This window comes from Dendrobates tinctorius, unplaced genomic scaffold, assembly GCF_039654945.1.
Source record: "Dendrobates tinctorius isolate UK_male_01 unplaced genomic scaffold, ASM3965494v1 ptg000107l, whole genome shotgun sequence".
Classification (NCBI taxonomy): domain Eukaryota; kingdom Metazoa; phylum Chordata; class Amphibia; order Anura; family Dendrobatidae; genus Dendrobates; species Dendrobates tinctorius.
In genome coordinates this window covers 30,334,505-30,352,269 of record NW_027361775.1, presented here as the reverse complement: position 1 = coordinate 30,352,269, position 17,765 = coordinate 30,334,505, and the positions used below count along the sequence as shown (strand labels likewise).

At 43.2% G+C, this 17,765-nt stretch overlaps 1 protein-coding gene across 1 annotated transcript; it reads left to right on the top strand.

Annotated features, from left to right (window-relative positions):
* Window positions 1-8,982: 8,982 nt before the first annotated feature.
* NPPC (natriuretic peptide C) lies at window positions 8,983-17,186 on the top strand. Its single transcript, XM_073589327.1, has 3 exons — window positions 8,983-9,149; window positions 12,079-12,366; window positions 15,648-17,186. Exons 1-2 carry the CDS (start codon window positions 9,057-9,059, stop codon window positions 12,340-12,342), a joined length of 357 nt encoding a protein of 118 aa, XP_073445428.1. The 5' UTR covers window positions 8,983-9,056; the 3' UTR covers window positions 12,343-12,366; window positions 15,648-17,186.
* The last annotated feature ends 579 nt before the right edge of the window (window positions 17,187-17,765 follow it).

Genomic DNA, 17,765 nt, shown 5'->3' with positions numbered 1-17,765 from the left:
GATGAGGGCCATATACCAGGATAGGGGCCATATACCAGGATAGGGGCCATATACCTGGATGGGGCGACATGTACCAGGATGGGGCGACATGTACCAGGATGGGGCGCATGTACATGTACCAGCTTAGAGCCCATGTCCCAGGATGGGGAACATGTACCAGGATGGGCACCATGTACCAGGATGGGGTGACATATACCAGGATGGTGTGCATGTACCAGGATGGAGGACATGTATCTGGATGGGGGACATGTACCAGGATAGGGGTCATATACCAGGATGGGGACCATATACAAGGATAGGGAACATATACGAGGATGGGGAGCATATACAAGGATGGGTTGTGCATTATATTATATGGAGGTCTATGGGCTGTGCATTATACTACATGGATGACTATGAACTGTGTATTATACTACATGGGTGACTATGGGCTGGGCATTTTACTGTATTGAGGACTATGGGGGCGCATTATACAGTACAGAGGATTATTGAAGAAGCATTATATTGTTTGGTGGACTATTGGGAGTGCATTATACTATAGGGAGGACTATGAGGGGTGCATTATACTATATGAAGGACTATGGGGAGTGCATTATACTTCTGATATGTGGCCCCATGATTTTTATGTTAACACCTGGTGAGTATAATGGTTTACGTTTTTTACCTTTTTTCTATACATTAAAGAACAAAATCAGAACGGAGGATATATACCAGGATGGGGTATATACAGCTCTGGCAAAAATTAAGAGACCACCACATCAAAACCCTTTCATGGGCAGCCCATTCTCCATACCTGAACCCCAAACCTCTGGAATGTAATCAAGAGGATGATGGATAGTCACAAGCCATCAAACAAAGAAGAACTGCTTAAATTTTTGCGCCAGAAGCAGTGTGAAAGACCGGTGGCAAGCATGCCAAGACACATGAAAGCTGTGATTAAAAATCATGGTTATTCCACAAAATATTGATTTCTGGACTCTTCCCGAGTTAAAACATTAGTATTGTTGTTTCTAAATTATTATAAACTTGTTTTCTTAGCATTATCTGAGGTCTGAAAGCACTGTTTTTTTCTCCTTTTCAGAAAAAAAAAAATTTTATTGGTAAGAAATTCGGAGACATGTGGTCAGAAGTTTGTACAGTAGACTAAAAGAACAATTTACATTTTACTCAAAAATATACCTATAAAGAGAAAAATCAGACAAACTGAACATTTGAAAGTTGTCTCTTAATTTTTGCCAGCACTTCATATAAGTATGGTGCTCAAGATAAGGGACAGATATACCAGGATGGAAAATACATATACTAGATGGTGGCCCGATTCTAACGCATCGGGTATTCTAGAATATGTATGTAGTTTATTTATGAAGATTTAAGAATAATGCAATGAATACACAGGATTTTCCAGGTAAAATATATACATTATCATTAAATGTTATTGCTCATAGAACTTAATACAACTGAACAAAATTATTAAACAGATTATCAAAATATATAAACCATTACATGAATATCTAACTGTATTTAAATAAATCATCGGACGAAAGAAGTACATCGACACTACAATATATTTGTTAACAATATCAACCCAAAATATTTTTGTACACCACATTTCTTGTGAATACCTTTTGACTATCTATAAGCAACTTTTGACTGACAGAACTTGTTCAGTTAACGTGACTGAACTATGTGGCACTGAGGCTAACAGAACTTGTCCAGTAAACGTGACTGAACTACGTGGCACTATGACTGACAGAACTTGTCCAGTAAACGTGACTGAACTACGTGGCAATGTGGCTAACAGAACTTGTCCAGTAATCGTGACTGAACTATGTGGCACTATAACTGACAGAACTTGTTCAGTAAACGTGACTGAACTACGTGGCACTATGACTGACAGAACTTGTTCAGTAAACGTGACTGAACTACGTGGCAATGTGGCTAACAGAACTTGTCCAGTAATCGTGACTGAACTATGTGGCACTATAACTGACAGAACTTGTTCAGTAAACGTGACTGAACTATGTGGCACTATGACTGACAGAACTTGTCCAGTAAACGTGACTGAACTACGTGGCAATGTGGCTAACAGAACTTGTCCAGTAATCGTGACTGAACTATGTGGCACTATAACTGACAGAACTTGTTCAGTAAACGTGACTGAACTACGTGGCACTATGACTGACAGAACTTGTCCAGTAAACGTGACTGAACTACGTGGCAATGTGGCTAACAGAACTTGTCCAGTAATCGTGACTGAACTATGTGGCACTATAACTGACAGAACTTGTTCAGTAAACGTGACTGAACTACGTGGCACTATGACTGACAGAACTTGTCCAGTAAACGTGACTGAACTACGTGGCAATGTGGCTAACAGAACTTGTCCAGTAATCGTGACTGAACTATGTGGCACTATAACTGACAGAACTTGTTCAGTAAACGTGACTGAACTACGTGGCACTATGACTGACAGAACTTGTTCAGTAAACGTGACTGAACTACGTGGCAATGTGGCTAACAGAACTTGTCCAGTAATCGTGACTGAACTATGTGGCACTATAACTGACAGAACTTGTTCAGTAAACGTGACTGAACTATGTGGCACTATGACTGACAGAACTTGTCCAGTAAACGTGACTGAACTACGTGGCACTATGACTGACAGAACTTGTTCAGTAAACGTGACTGAACTATGTGGCACTGTGGCTAACAGAACTTGTTCAGTAAACGTGACTGAACTATGTGGCACTATGACTGACAGAACTTGTCCAGTAAACGTGACTGAATTATGTGGCACTGTGGCTGACAGAACTTGTCCAGTAAACGTGACTGAACTATATGGCACTATGACTGACAGAACTTGTTCAGTAAATGTGACTGAATTATGTGGCACTGTGGCTGACAGAACTTGTCCAGTAAACGTGACTGAACTACGTGCCACTATGACTGACAGAACTTGTTCAGTAAACGTGACTGAATTATGTGGCACTGTGGCTGACAGAACTTGTCCAGTAAACGTGACTGAACTACGTGCCACTATGACTGATGGAAAGTCTTCAGTAAACGTGAGTGAACTATGTGGCACTGTGGCTAACAGAACCTGTCCAGCAAACGTGACTGAACTATGTGGCAATGTGGCTAACAGAACTTGTCCAGTAAACGTGACTGAACTATGTGGCACTATGACTGACAGAACTTGTTCAGTAAACGTGACTGAACTATATGGCACTATGACTGACAGAACTTGTCCAGTAAACGTGACTGAACTATGTGGCAATGTGGCTAACAGAACTTGTCCAGTAAACGTGACTGAATTATGTGGCACTGTGGCTGACAGAACTTGTCCAGTAAACGTGACTGAACTACGTGCCACTATGACTGATGGAAAGTCTTCAGTAAACGTGAGTGAACTATGTGGCACTGTGGCTAACAGAACCTGTCCAGTAAACGTGACTGAACTATGTGGCAATGTGGCTAACAGAACTTGTTCAGTAAACGTGACTGAACTACGTGGCACTATGACTGACAGAACTTGTTCAGTAAACGTGACTGAACTATATGGCACTATGACTGACAGAACTTGTTCAGTAAACGTGACTGAACTACGTGGCACTGTGGCTAACAGAACTTGTTCAGTAAACGTGACTGAATTATGTGGCACTATGACTGACAGAACTTGTTCAGTAAACGTGACTGAACTATATGGCACTATGACTGACAGAACTTGTTCAGTAAACGTGACTGAACTATGTGGCACTGTGGCCCGCCGCTGATTGGTCGCGGCCGGCCGCGACCAATCAGTGACGTGAGATTTCTGTTACAGACAGAATTAGACAATTATACAGTAGATATATATATATATCAGAGGGTGACCTAGTTCAAATCTTGCATCGGGCCCATCAGTCTCTAGTTTGCTAACCTGCATCCTGTGTGTTCTCTGCAGAGTCGCACAGTCTGAATCAGTACCAAGAGGCTGTCCTGTTTGCTATCCAGGCCTGCCCAATCTCAACCAGTACCTGGTGGCCGACCTTTCTGCTATCTAGAGCTGCACAGTTTGTGGTATAATTGTTGAACGAACAGAGGGATTTTTGAAACATGCAAGAGTGACCCCAATCAAGGGATGGGGTTTGAGCGTAGAAGCTGTAGATAGGTCTAACCAGGGAATGGTAATTAGAGGGATATTTGTAACACTTTTTCAATCCCAACCCAGGCTTTTCTAGTACCATTCCTACACCAATCCAGAACTCTAGAAAGGTCAGGGGCAATATAGTATGATCTGAAATCAGGTAGCGCTATACCCCCTGAGGACTTTGGATGATATAGTATGGTTCTACGGATACGTGGAGGTTTGCTAGACAATATAAATTTAGTTTGGACGGCAATGAGACTCCTAAAGAAGGACTAGGGAATGCCTATCAGAAGAGCTTGTGTACTTTCAGTCTTGTCCTTGGACAAAGGCAGACTAAATTTTGTCATGGTGAAATGAAAGGAGTTCAATAACCTTTCACAGACCTCAGTAGAAACTTGATCCAGCTAATTAAAAATTGTCAAGGTAGATATGGAATAAAAACCCACTTCATACTTGATAACCTATTTCAGAAATCAGTTGAACATTTCAAAATATTTTCAGGATATTGAGCAGTCCACTGGCAGGCAAAGGTCTACATATATCTGACCCAATTACTGGAATCCCAAAAAGTGAAAGCATGATGGATGAATAGGTGAGAGGTGGAAGGTAGATTCAATGTCAGATTTGGCTAAACGGGCACCAGGCAAGACCTCAACCACCAGCCATAATGCCCTGTCAAAGGACACATAATTCAGTGCCACCTCTTCTTTGCTAATAACATCATTAACTGACTTGTCAGGACAATAAATGAGGTGGTGCATCAGTCTGTATTCACCTGCTTCATTTTGGGAACCACAAATGATGGTGATATTCTTAAGTTATGAAATGGAGACTCTTGGAAAGGACCAACCATTTGACACAAGCTTACCTTTTTGTCCAGTTTGTCTTTAACCTCCTTTTGCAAACTTTGTATCTATTTTATTTTAGGCGAGATAAAAGTTTCAGTTTTTTCCTCATATGGAACAAAGCCCTCTAAAAACCTTTAGCTATTAACTTTGCTTCCCCCTTCTTAGGGTCCTAACTTAGCCATGGTCACTTGCTCCACATTCACTGGTGTCCTCCTGCCACCCAACACATAATAAATATTCATGCTTGATGTGGCATGAAGAAAAAAAATCTGCAGTAACCCTCATTGAAAAGGCAGCATCGGGAGCGCTGTGACATGGTGTGCTCTATCCAAACATCTGTCACTTTACATGCCCCACCGACTTCCATGTGAAAGACTAGGTGATGGCGAAACTGTTCATCATAAATTAATGCCACCATTCCGATCCCCCATGTAGCTCATGAGCACAATAAATTGTGTCTAACTAAATAAACAATTCTTAACCAAACTCATGGAGCTTTTCACTTAAGACACTAATGCCACAAAAGCCTGCAACCAATTACCAAACGTTTTTGCAACCTTAGGTTTTTTATCATCCCCTTTTTTCAAACCTTTTATTAATTGATAAATGATCTGAGGCAACTAAAGCCCATATATCCACATATTCATTTTGTATATTTTATTATGCCCTTATATGCTCAAATGTGTACCAAGGGGAGAAACACAGCAAAAATATCCCAAAATAATACTCCCATCGCCATCTTAGGCTGGGACAAAAGCCCATCTGGAGATTCAACAGCCTCTATTATCAAATTTTTCTAATACTTTCTGTAAAACCTCCAAAATGTCATCTCATTTATCCACAGAATTGTTTCTTGACCATGCAGAGATACAACACAAGCCACCCTCTACATGAGTTTGAGACATTGAAGCTAGTCCGGAAGTAATGGCTTCAGCAGAGGGAGCAACCCTGATTATCATGTGACCGCTCAGCTTCTTCATCCCTGTCCTTGTGATTCGTTGAAAGCCTGCCTCACAGACTTCCAGATTGACAAGAGCCGCTGTAGGGTATGCTCACTGAGCAAGAAGGAGAACCTGACCACTCTCTCCTGGAACACCCATCCTGGCATTTATGACCATGTCATGTACTAACAGTGTGGCTATCTCATTTAGAGTCCCTAGCATGATCATGCCTTCTTTTTTGACCACTTTTTGTTGCTAAAGTCTGAGCTAGAGTCAATGTACCGACTACTGGTATGTGACCTCCTCACATAGTGAGCTGATCCCCTGCAACTTCTTGATCTGGAAGAGAATAAATATAATGGGATAAAGGCAAACTCTAACTTTTATCCCTGGCACCATTATGATGATGCCCTCTTTTTCAGAGGATTCATGAGTTTCAATACGTCTGTGAGTGGATGGGAGTATGATCAGGGCCGTATTTGCCACTAGGCACCTGAGGGCTGGTGAATAGGGTGATGGGTTTCATGAACAGAGAACAAGTATATATATTACCCCGTCCACCGCACCAAGTAGCCAAACCAACATCTTTGCATAGAGGAGAGGGGGCTGGAGGTACGTAACAGCCATTCGGATTCGCACCTATATGTCTGTAAGAAGATTACTTCATCACACTGTAGATATCGCAACATCTCTGTAGCGGAGGAGAAGATGCAGAAGCTGAGAATAGTTAAGCACTCATAGGGCCAAAGAGACAGGTGGACTTTTACTATAGACTGTGAAGTAAAGGAGCTTAGAGTGAGGTATGGAAGGGGGACAGTGCGAAGATGTAGCAGTGTGGAGGCTTAGTATGGAGGAGCACCGTGTGGGAGGCTCAGTATGGAGAAGGGGTTGAGTATGGGCTTAGTGTGGAGAAGAAGCAGCATAGAAGGCCAGCATAGGCTGTGAAAGATCATCATGGTTTCAAGACCAGTTGAAAACTAAATGGATGAGAACAACTCCGATCAGAGATGTCAGTTATAAAGCACCTGCCTTTAAGATTGAATTTACATGGAAGAATCACAGTCTTTAAACGACCAGGTATATGAAGCCGATTGGCAATCTCTAATAGACTGTTTAGACAGGCCAACACATAATAAATATTCATGCTTGATGTGGCATGAAGAAAAAAAATCTGCAGTAACCCTCATTGAAAAGGCAGCATCGGGAGCGCTGTGACACGGTGTGCTCTATCCAAACATCTGTCACTTTACATGCCCCACCGTGAAAGACTAGGTGATGGCGAAACTGTTCATCATAAATTAATGCCACCATTCCGATCCCCCATGTAGCTCATGAGCACAATAAATTGTGTCTAACTAAATAAACAATTCTTAACCAAACTCATGGAGCTTTTCACTTAAGACACTAATGCCACAAAAGCCTGCAACCAATTACCAAACGTTTTTGCAACCTTAGGTTTTTTATCATCCCCTTTTTTCATACCTTTTATTAATTGATAAATGATCTGAGGCAACTAAAGCCCATATATCCACATATTCATTTTGTATATTTTATTATGCCCTTATATGCTCAAATGTGTACCAAGGGGAGAAACACAGCAAAAATATCCCAAAATAATACTCCCATCGCCATCTATATATATATATATATAGTCTGCTTTCAAGCCGCCTGCAGAATTGCCAGATCGCTTCTTTTAGCCGCTCCACGGTTTTCGAAGCCTGAAGCTATGAAAAGTTACAAAATACGGAACATATGCACAGCAAGTCGTCATTTTGACATAGCCATGAATATCTGAATTTTTTTTCTTTTTTTAGAGCTATTTCAGGCAGAATCCACCAGAAAAAGACGCTGTGCACGCATGTAAAGGGCCTAGGTCAGTAGGAATGGCCCTGGGTATGATGTGAGTATCATGTACACTTTTCTGCTGGGTGTGAGCTACCACTTCAGCAGGTACTGTGGGGGTCCTCATAGATTTGGACCCTCTGTTCACACTGGACAGATTATTTACTGATTGCACAGGCTGAGGAGAAAAGTAACATGATGTAGCAGTGCTGATTACGTTACACTCTGCAGGGAGCACCTGCTGTGCCGTGTCTGGTGGGGAGGGCCGGGCACACAGGGATAGACTAATCACTAAGCAGAGATTCCTGCAGACCAGCAGCATCCCTGACGGATGGATCGCAGGTGACCCCGACGGATCACAGGTGACATGGCCGACGGATCGCAGGGGACATGGCCGACGGATCGCAGGGGACATGGCCGATGGATCGCAGGCGACATCGCCGACCGATCGCAGGCGACATCGCCGACCGATCGCAGGCGACATCGCCGACCGATCGCAGGCGACATCGCCGACCGATCGCAGGCGACATCGCCGACGGATCGCAGGCGACATGGCCGACGGATCGCAGGCGACATCGCCGACGGATCGCAGGCGACATCGCCGACGGATCGCAGGCGACATCCCTGACGGATCGCAGGCGACATCCCTGACGGATCGCAGGCGACATCGCCGACGGATCGCAGGCGACATCGCCGACGGATCGCAGGCGACATCCCTGACGGATCACAGTGCCAATGCACTGCCATGATTTGTCTGGCTCACACTGACAGGAGGGGGCTAGGGCTCAGATGGTCTGGGGAGCACATCTGCACCTTGACCAGTTTCTTGTGTCCCCCACCCTGGGAGCAGGGCTAGATTGTCAGCCCCAGCACTGATCAGCCAAGCTGCCACCTCCTGAGCCATCTTTTCCTCCATTCTGTACATTAGGAAGGATTCCTCAGCCGTAGTTCCGCGCTGTGAAGTTTTCCCGGCTCCTCAGACAATGCACTGGATGAGGCGAGCAGGGCAGCCAGACATTTATAACCTCGCCTCCCTTCCCGCCCAGAGCCCCGGGGCCAATGAGGAAACAAAGCAACCCTGGGAACAAGTTGCGGCGGGTCCTGCCCCTAATACCATTAACCCCTTCTGCACCCTCACGATACACTGATGCCAATCAAGATCCTCCTATCACTACGGTGACGTCACCGCCCCGGGTTTATAAAATGAATGGGCTGCTGATATGAGGGTTAGAGAAGAACAGGAGGAGGCTCCTCTGCCACTTGTAGCCCTGCAGGAGACTGAGTGCCACAGCTAGGATGCACTTCTGTAATATGGTAGGCTGGGGACTGGTGCTGGCTGTGCTGTGCTGCAGGACGGAGGCGAAGCCTGTGGTGCAGGCACATCAGAAGGTCAGTGATCACCTGAAGTTATGTCATCCTTTGTGTCTGATTCATCCCATGTTTCTGACTTTCTTCCACTGCAGTCCAAAGTTCCCCAGCAGTGCTCACCCCTCTGTACATTCAGGGTCCCTGACACCCCCTGACTCCAGGATGCAGGTGGCACAGATGAGGGGGCACATCTTTCCCATTGATACCAGTCACTCAGCTCTAGTCTACACCGGGTTAGTTTATGACATACAGAAGGGGCATTGACTTGCTCATCCCTGGGATCCAATGATCATTGTGTCCCATATAGGTAATCTTTACAGTCAGGTTCTAGAGGTACAGATTACTGACAGGGCTTCCTTCTGTGCCAGGTGCATTCACCAGAGAATCTGGCCCCACTCACTGCTGTGTGGCTATTGGGCACCCACCTGGTCACACATCGGGATATCATTGTAGGCTTCATTCAGACTTGTGTCATGTTGTTCTTCTGGGATCTGATCCCATCTTTGGTACCAAATATACAGTTCATACATTGATCCACAATAACATATAGAAGTAAAGTCTTCCCCTCCCAGAAAACTGAAATCCTCCCGTAATGGGGTTGTGTATGGCAGCGTGCTTTATTTTCTACAATCCTAGTGATAATGGCAATTAGTAAAACAGTTTCTATTCAGGTCAGATACATTTTTTCTTTTGGAAGCTGGAATTGATCACCATCAGATTGAGTGTCCATGTTAGTACTGATCTGGTTAGGGAGTAAGCTTTGTGTAAGCAATCCATTCATTCCTCCTATAAAATCAGCACCTCAGCAGAAATGCAATTCCCAGGGTAAGGCTAGGTTCACACTGGGCGTTTTTTCTGCATTTTTTTTCTGCATCAACACCTGAGTGTTTGGCAGGAAAGAAGCTGCGGCAAAAACGCAGGTTTTGTTGGGTTCTTTCTTGGTGCACTTTTTCATGCATTGGTTTTTTTTATTTCAATTCAATGAGTGAAAGACACTGAAAAAAGTGACATGCTCTATGTCCAAAAAACCATGCGAAGCACAAAATCCTGATGACAAAAAAAAACTAAGATGTGTGCATGAGATTTCTGAACTCTCATAGACGCAGCTGGTACTGAAACACAACTGAAAGTTAGCAACAAAAACGCCCAGTGTGAACTTAGCCTAGGACTTTTTTATATTTTGCCATTGTACTTTCTGATGTGCTCCAGAGACTTTTCTTCATCAGATTCCACTGAAATATAATGGGATCTGCCAAAAGAACTAATTCCTATGGGCAGCTATCTGAGGAAGTGCTGGGAGACCACACATTTAGGACACTATCTCCACCCAGCCAACTCTGTACAGACAACTGTGATATTTCATGCCTGTAGACTCCAGGTGTCTGGCCGGGTACCAGAAGATGCTCTGACTGTGGATAGATAACAGAAGAGAACACAGAGTTACTAGATATAACCCGTTTAGTACTAAACTATTGTTACTGAGATGGAGCCTAACAGAAAACTAAATAATATACGATTATTAATAGAAGGTCACGGTGCGCTCCGTCCATGCGTGGCCTCGTATAACCCCAGGGAAAAGCTCAAATTCATACATGGGTACTTAATACACGTCGTGTGCAACAGATGTAGCAGGAAAAAAAATTGTAACATGGGACAAATGAGAATAGAATCTTTGCTACGACTACCCCCGATATCAGTGTATGTTATTTGTGGTCTTGCATGGAGCCACTGTAAAGTAATGTAGCCTAAAGCTAACTGACGCTTGACTCTGACGATGAAGGAGACATTCACTTCTGCTGCGCAAAAGAGACTGAAAAGAGCATCATTTAGCTGAAGTGTAATGTAGACCCTCTGCCTGCTGAAAATGCCGAGTCTGCCCTTTTTTATTGATGAGATCTATAGAAATCTGTTTGCCGACAGTATGTGAGCACGAATGTGTGTATGTAATATATATAGTATATACAGCCATATAAATGATATTCCTTAACTAGCCTCGCCAAATTAGTTTAGCAGGTGGTTGTCTGACATTATATTTAAATCAAGGGTCAATCCGCATCGTAGATGCGACTGCCAGGCATGGAAAATGTCTGGATCGTTAACTCTTTTGTCTCCTAGATGAGAATGGTTTCCAGCACTACTTGGAAAAAGTGAGGGGGGGGGGGAGGAGAAGTGTTATGATAGAATTACCGAATAATATATAATAGGTCACCACTATTGATAGTAGGGGAAAGAGCGGAGTACTGTGCAAATGTTACCACCTCGAGTGCAGAACGGGTTACTAAACAGGTGAACACAGCATGACATAATGAAGTAATAGGCAATCTCCGGCTCAGAGTCCACTATGTAGTCAGCACAATGCTCCACAAGGCAATCTACAAATCAAATTCTTTATTGCACTATATACCCCTTTTTATAAGCAGTGGATGTGCCTGACGTGACTAGCTCACCCCAAGAGCAGCCGCCTTGTTGTTGAATGATGGATGCTAAGGAGCAGAAGACAATCTCAAGGGCAGCTGATCTTATCGGGTTATCTCTTGTTATCCCATTATGATGGCTGTTATTACCAATTAAAAGTGTGTTATCTCGAAAACCAAGTCTGATAGTTGTTGTCAGCGACGGCCAAGACGTCCCTCATATCATTTGACGGCATCATCGCAGGTGGATCATAGTTGCCAATCCACCATACAATGTAGACATGATATTTAGACCCCTCTTTCTTGGTACCTGCATGTACTCTAGTTCTCCTCTCAAGTTATTGTAATTGATGGTCACAAACAAATGAACTTTTATTCACACAAAATCTTGTATTAAATTGAATTAAATATCTGTCATTTTCAATTTTTTTTTTTTTTTTTTTTTTTTACCAAACTTCCAATAATATTTAATTGTCAGTCAATGTAATCCGCAAATACATTGACTAATTTCCGTATTTTGTCTTTTTATTCCGCAGTCACTGCGCACGTTGCTAGGAGATGAACTGGCTGAATATTTGGCCTCTGGAGAAAGGGGAGAAAGAAGCATTGACCCCAAGACTCGTGCTCGACTTCTCAGAGATCTACGTGCAGATACACGATCAAGGGCGGCGTGGACCAGACTGCTCAACGAATACCCCAACACCCGCAAATTTAAAGGCGGGAATAAAAAGGGGCTATCCAAAGGCTGTTTTGGTCTCAAACTGGACCGCATAGGAGCCATGAGTGGCTTGGGGTGCTAGAAGTTGGAGCACCATCTTGTGGTGGTCAGTATGAACTACTCTAACATTTTTTTCCCTTCCCTGATCGTCCTCTGTTAAATTCCTGACTTTAATATTCTCCTGCATAGTCTTGTGTAGTTACTCAAAGCCTATAACTTGTTTCTAAGGACACATGGTCAAGTGAATTCAGACTCCCATTATTCAGTCCTGGTTTACGCCTTTTCTGGCATTTACTCCAGTTCATCCTTGAATTGTAACCTTTATTCAGTTATGCATAGTTAACTCGTTACTCATGTGTTCTTCAGAGATGTCACTTTCCTACATAACACAGTATACAACTCCATTCTTGGAAATTGACTTTCAAGAAAGATAACATTCAAAAATCTAAAAAGCAGTAAATAATGGTAGGCGTCAAGACAGGAAGGCAAGATTGCACTTGAATAAGTCTGTGTTTGTTCTCCAGATCCACAAATATGAGACTAAAAAGGAATTAGAAATTGCAAAGCATTTAAAGGGATCCATTCCAGACCTTTTACATTTGCTAACAAATATTAGGAAAAGCTAATGGGCGAACAAGCCCCCTACCCTCTTCATATGCTTGGAAGTGTTGCTGAGTTCTCTTGTCCTACAGAAATGTGAGGTTCAAGTTTCAGCTCCTTCCAGCTGCAGCCTATGAAGGCGCATTACATGCATGGTGGGCAACGTCCCACCATGAGGGTGAGCCCACACAGTCGGGTTTTGTTCAGGTTTTTTATGCAGGTGTTGTAGATAAAATCAGGTTCATAAAAGAGGAGCGATCGTGTCCGTCCTTTCTACTTTCTTTTCCTTTATGACTTACTACTGGTTTTGGCTCCGAAAGCAAGAACAAAACCTGAGTTTTAAGTTCCCATGCTGAGTATTTAGTGCGTTTTTGCTGTTGCAGATTTTCTGCACTTATTAGCTAAATTAGAGTGCATACAGTTTTTTCACGATTTTTCAAGTTTTTTTTTTTTTTTTTTTTTTTTTTTTTGTCTCCTTTTGGTAGGTAATGTTTTAAAATTGCTTTGATTTGGATACTTGTTACTTAGCGGTGATATAATAAAAAGTTTTATGATCTGATTATAGGTGCCCTTATCGTGTTTCCACTGCAGAAACAAACTAAAAACACATATTCTGTTTTTATCTGTGCATTTTCCTCAGCTCAATCGCGTCTATGGGGAAAATCTGCAAATAAAACACTATTACAAGAGAAATTGACATGCGGCAGATTTCAAAATCTCACCAAGGCTCATTCTATGCAGAGTTCACAAAAAAGCACAGTGGGCATGAGATATCTAAGAATGCCATTCACTTTATTGGAACAGTAAGATGGTAAGAGTAAGGCCGGGATCACACTACCGTGTGTGATGCGAGAAACTTGCACGAGTCTCTCGCATCAACACCCAGCGCTGCTGCCGGCACTCGGGACCGGAGCTGCGGCTGCATGTATTTCTCTGCAGCCACAACTCCGGTCCCGAGTGCTGGCGGCAGCGCTGGGTGTTGATGCGAGAGACTCGTGCAAGTTTCTCGCATCACACATGGTAGTGTGATCCCAGCCTAAGGCTGTGTGCACACGATGCGGATATCCAGCGGATCCGCAGTGGATTTTACTGCGCAGAAACGTTGCATATCCGCATTGTGATGTACAGTACCATTAAAAGCAATGAAAAAAAAACCCCGCTGTGCAGACGCTGCAGATTTTTCCACACTGTTTTCCCGCGGTACAAAATCCGCAGCATGTTACTTCCTTTGTGCGGTTTTCCATCTCCCCTGTCACCAAATCCGCAGTGGAAAACCGCAGGAAAAATGCAGGTCATTTGACCTGCGGATTTCTTCCATTCTGCGTGGAAAAATCCGCAGGGCTAAAAAGTCTGTCTGCACTCAGCCTGAGGGTGATGTGTGGTAGTGTATGCGTATACAGTGGTGCAAGACAGAGCATAATCTGTAAGGGTGACGTGGTAGTGTATGCATGTACAGTGGCGTAAGATGAGGCTGATTTGTAAGGGTGATGTGTATACAGTGGTACAAGACAGAGCATAATCTGTAAGGGTGACGTGTGTTAGTGTATGCATAAGCAGTTGCATGAGAAGGAGCCAGATCTGTAAGGGTTACGTGGTAGTGTATGGCTATACAATGGTGTAAGACAGAGCCTGATCTGTAAGAGTGGTAGTGTATGCGTTTACGGTGGCGTAAGATGGAGCCTGATGTGTAAGGGTGACGTGTGTTAGTGTATGCATAAGCAGTGGCATGAGAAGGAGCCAGATCTGTAAGGGTTACGTGGTAGTGTATGGCTATACAATGGTGTAAGACAGAACCTGATTTGTAAGAGTGGTAGTGTATGCGTTTACGGTGGCGTAAGATGGAGCCTGATGTGTAAGGGTGACGTGTGTTAGTGTATGCATAAGCAGTGGCATGAGAAGGAGCCTGATCTCTAATGGTGACGTGGTAGTGTATGGCTATACAATGGTGTAAGACAGAGCCTGATCTGTAAGAGTGACGTGTGGTAGTGTATGCGTTTACGGTGGAGTAAGATGGAGCCTGATATGTAAGGGTGACGTGTGGTAGTGTATGGCTATACAATGGCGTAAGACGGAGCCTGATCTGTAAGGATGATGTGTGCTATTTTAGGGCCATACAGTGGCATGAGATGGAGCCTGATCTGTAAGGATGATATGTGTTAGCGTATGCATATACAGTGGCGTAAGACTGAGCCTGATCGGTAAGGGTGACTTATGCTAGTGTATGGTTATATTGTGGTACAAGACGGAGCATAATCTGTAAGGGTGACATACTCTGATGTATGCCTATACAGTGGTGTAACATTAAGCCTGATCTGTAAATTGATGGACACCAGTGGTGGCCGACTGAATCTACTAAGCTATAACAAGGTCCTCTCGGATTCCACCGAGATGTTTAGCATTTTTCACAGGAAAAAAATTGCCGAAACCTGTGGAAAATGATGAAAGTGATTTTTGATGTGCAGGGTATGTTTGTAAGGTTGTGGTGCCTGACAGAGCAATTTATACTCAGGTACTAAGTGCAGGGTTTGCCTGTGCATGGAAATGTTCAGCCTGTGGAAGGAATATAGTGACAACTCGAGGAAAATGAATGATTTGAGGCCAGAGCAGCGCTTCCCAAGCTTCTGGCACTGAAAATCCCGGGGCTGTGTTATTAATAACTAGGATCATAATTCCATCTGCATTTTCCATGTGCTGTTACAAGCCTCGAAGTGCTGTATGAGAGAAGTCAGAAACCTGGCCTGCCATATGCTAATAACAACATTAATCCAAAGTCTTTTTCTCTTCCAGGCTCCTAACATTGACAACGGTTTTCTGATCACTGGTCATTATCCTGTCTTAGTGTAGACGCCCAGCTGAGAGTCTTGCGTTTCCAGAAGATTCTACAACGAAAGGGACAGGCCGGTACGATGGGACATTGGACCTGCTGTTACCACATGTCTGTCATCATTTTGTTGCCAGCGCACAAGAGCCACGAATGTGTGTTTTGTATCCACATCTGTAATGAGGGCTGCCTAGATGTTTACATATCAGTGTTCAGACACGTGTTCACCTTTTAGGTGGCCAAGCGGACTGTCCCGTGTGCTCTCCACAAGCAAGGCGAATCCATTCCTTATTCATGGACTGTCATCATTTGAGCTACAGGGAAATCTTCCCCAGGTTACAATTACTACAATCGGTCACATGCCTGACTTTAATTCTAGCCTGAGATTTAACCCTTGCCAGCTCATTATCCACAGAATGTATTAAGCTACTGTTTGCTCTGTAATGAAGCACCGGAGTTCAGTTACCAACCTGCCACGATCATAATTATGACCTGCCTCTAGCAGAGAGGTCCGTAAAATGCTTGTCCAACTTCTGCAAGATAATAGGGTAAGACTGCAGCGCTTTCTGGGACAGAGGTCGGTCTCGAAACCTTAGTAGCTGCTTAATTGTTTTTAATCTTTTTTTTTTTTTTTTTTTTTTTTCGTTAGTCTGTCAGTTTTATGCTGATCTTCTGGCCAAGTAAATAAGCTACAATGCTACAAATGACATGAACTTAACGTTTCATTTTGTGTTTCTACTTTTTAGACGTCTAGCGTTGTTACAAAGCTGCACAAAATAATAGGAAAACAGGGAATTTACTATTTTATTAAGGATTTCTCACAGATCTGGGAAATTAATTTGTAGAAGTTCCAGCCAACGTATACAATACTTGATACGATGCTAGCATGATGATGTGTGACTTTGCAGAAATGGTCTACAAGAGCGGTATGAATTCAGACACGAGTCCTTGCACATCCCAGCTTCACATATATTACTAAATGTATCCAACAATATAACTTCTCAGTCATTTTTTTTTTTTCTACTCCTGACACCGAGGGCTCCTCATCTCTACTACGATATAGTTAGTTGCATGATTAAGTATTCTGAGAATTGGACAAATTCAGGTAATCTATATGCAGTGGGTTTCACTGAAGTCGTGCCACATGCACTAGACCGACTGGACAAAGCACACGCAAAGTCTTCATTTACCCCATCAGGTCCATTGGAAAGCTGCAAGCTTTGTCGGAGAGGCTCAATCCAGCAGTGCAAGGATGAAGTCTCTTGGGGTACTCATGTAGACGGAGGGAGGGGGATCTGACAGAGCTATGTGTAAATTCTCACCCTGCATCAATGTATTTATGTTGTAAAGCTATTTATATTGTTTATGAAGAGATATTTATAAAGAACTTTTATTTATGTAATGAACCGGGTCAAACAATGTAACACTTTGTCCTGAATAGTTGGAACGTTTTAAGATAAAAAAAAAAAAAAAAATCGAGAAAAAAAAAGACTTCATTCCATGTACATCTGTAATCTGTCTTTATTTCTGATGTTCTGTGATCAAATTCATTCTGGAGAAATCTATCGAACACACGTGAAAGAAGAAGCGCTGTATAAGAATAGTTTCCAGGTCGCCGTTTACGCTGGAACTATTTTTATTTATGGCTTCTCATTAGATGGGTAAACTTAAGCACCATGCAACAGCGGTAGTGGAGCCATCAACTTTCAAACATTGTCTATAGTACTGATCTCTCTCAAAGAGAGACCTTTTAGTTAAAGATATTATTCACTACTTTTACATTGATGACCTACCCTTTGGATAGGTCATCAATGTCGGATCGTCCCAACACCTGGCACCGCCACCGATCAGCTGTTATCCATCGCCGCGGCTGCCGGCCAGAAGTGCTCACTTGCCGAGCAGTTCTGTCTACTTGTAGTGGTCACTGCAGGGTACAACATATCCGCCTACTATTGATTTTAATAGGAGGCGGATGTGCAGTACCAAGCCCTGGCCACTACCAGAAGGCGGGGTGGCAGGTAGCGGACCCTGAGTGATCAGAGATTGATGACCTAGCCTATAAATAGTTAATCAATGTAAAAGTA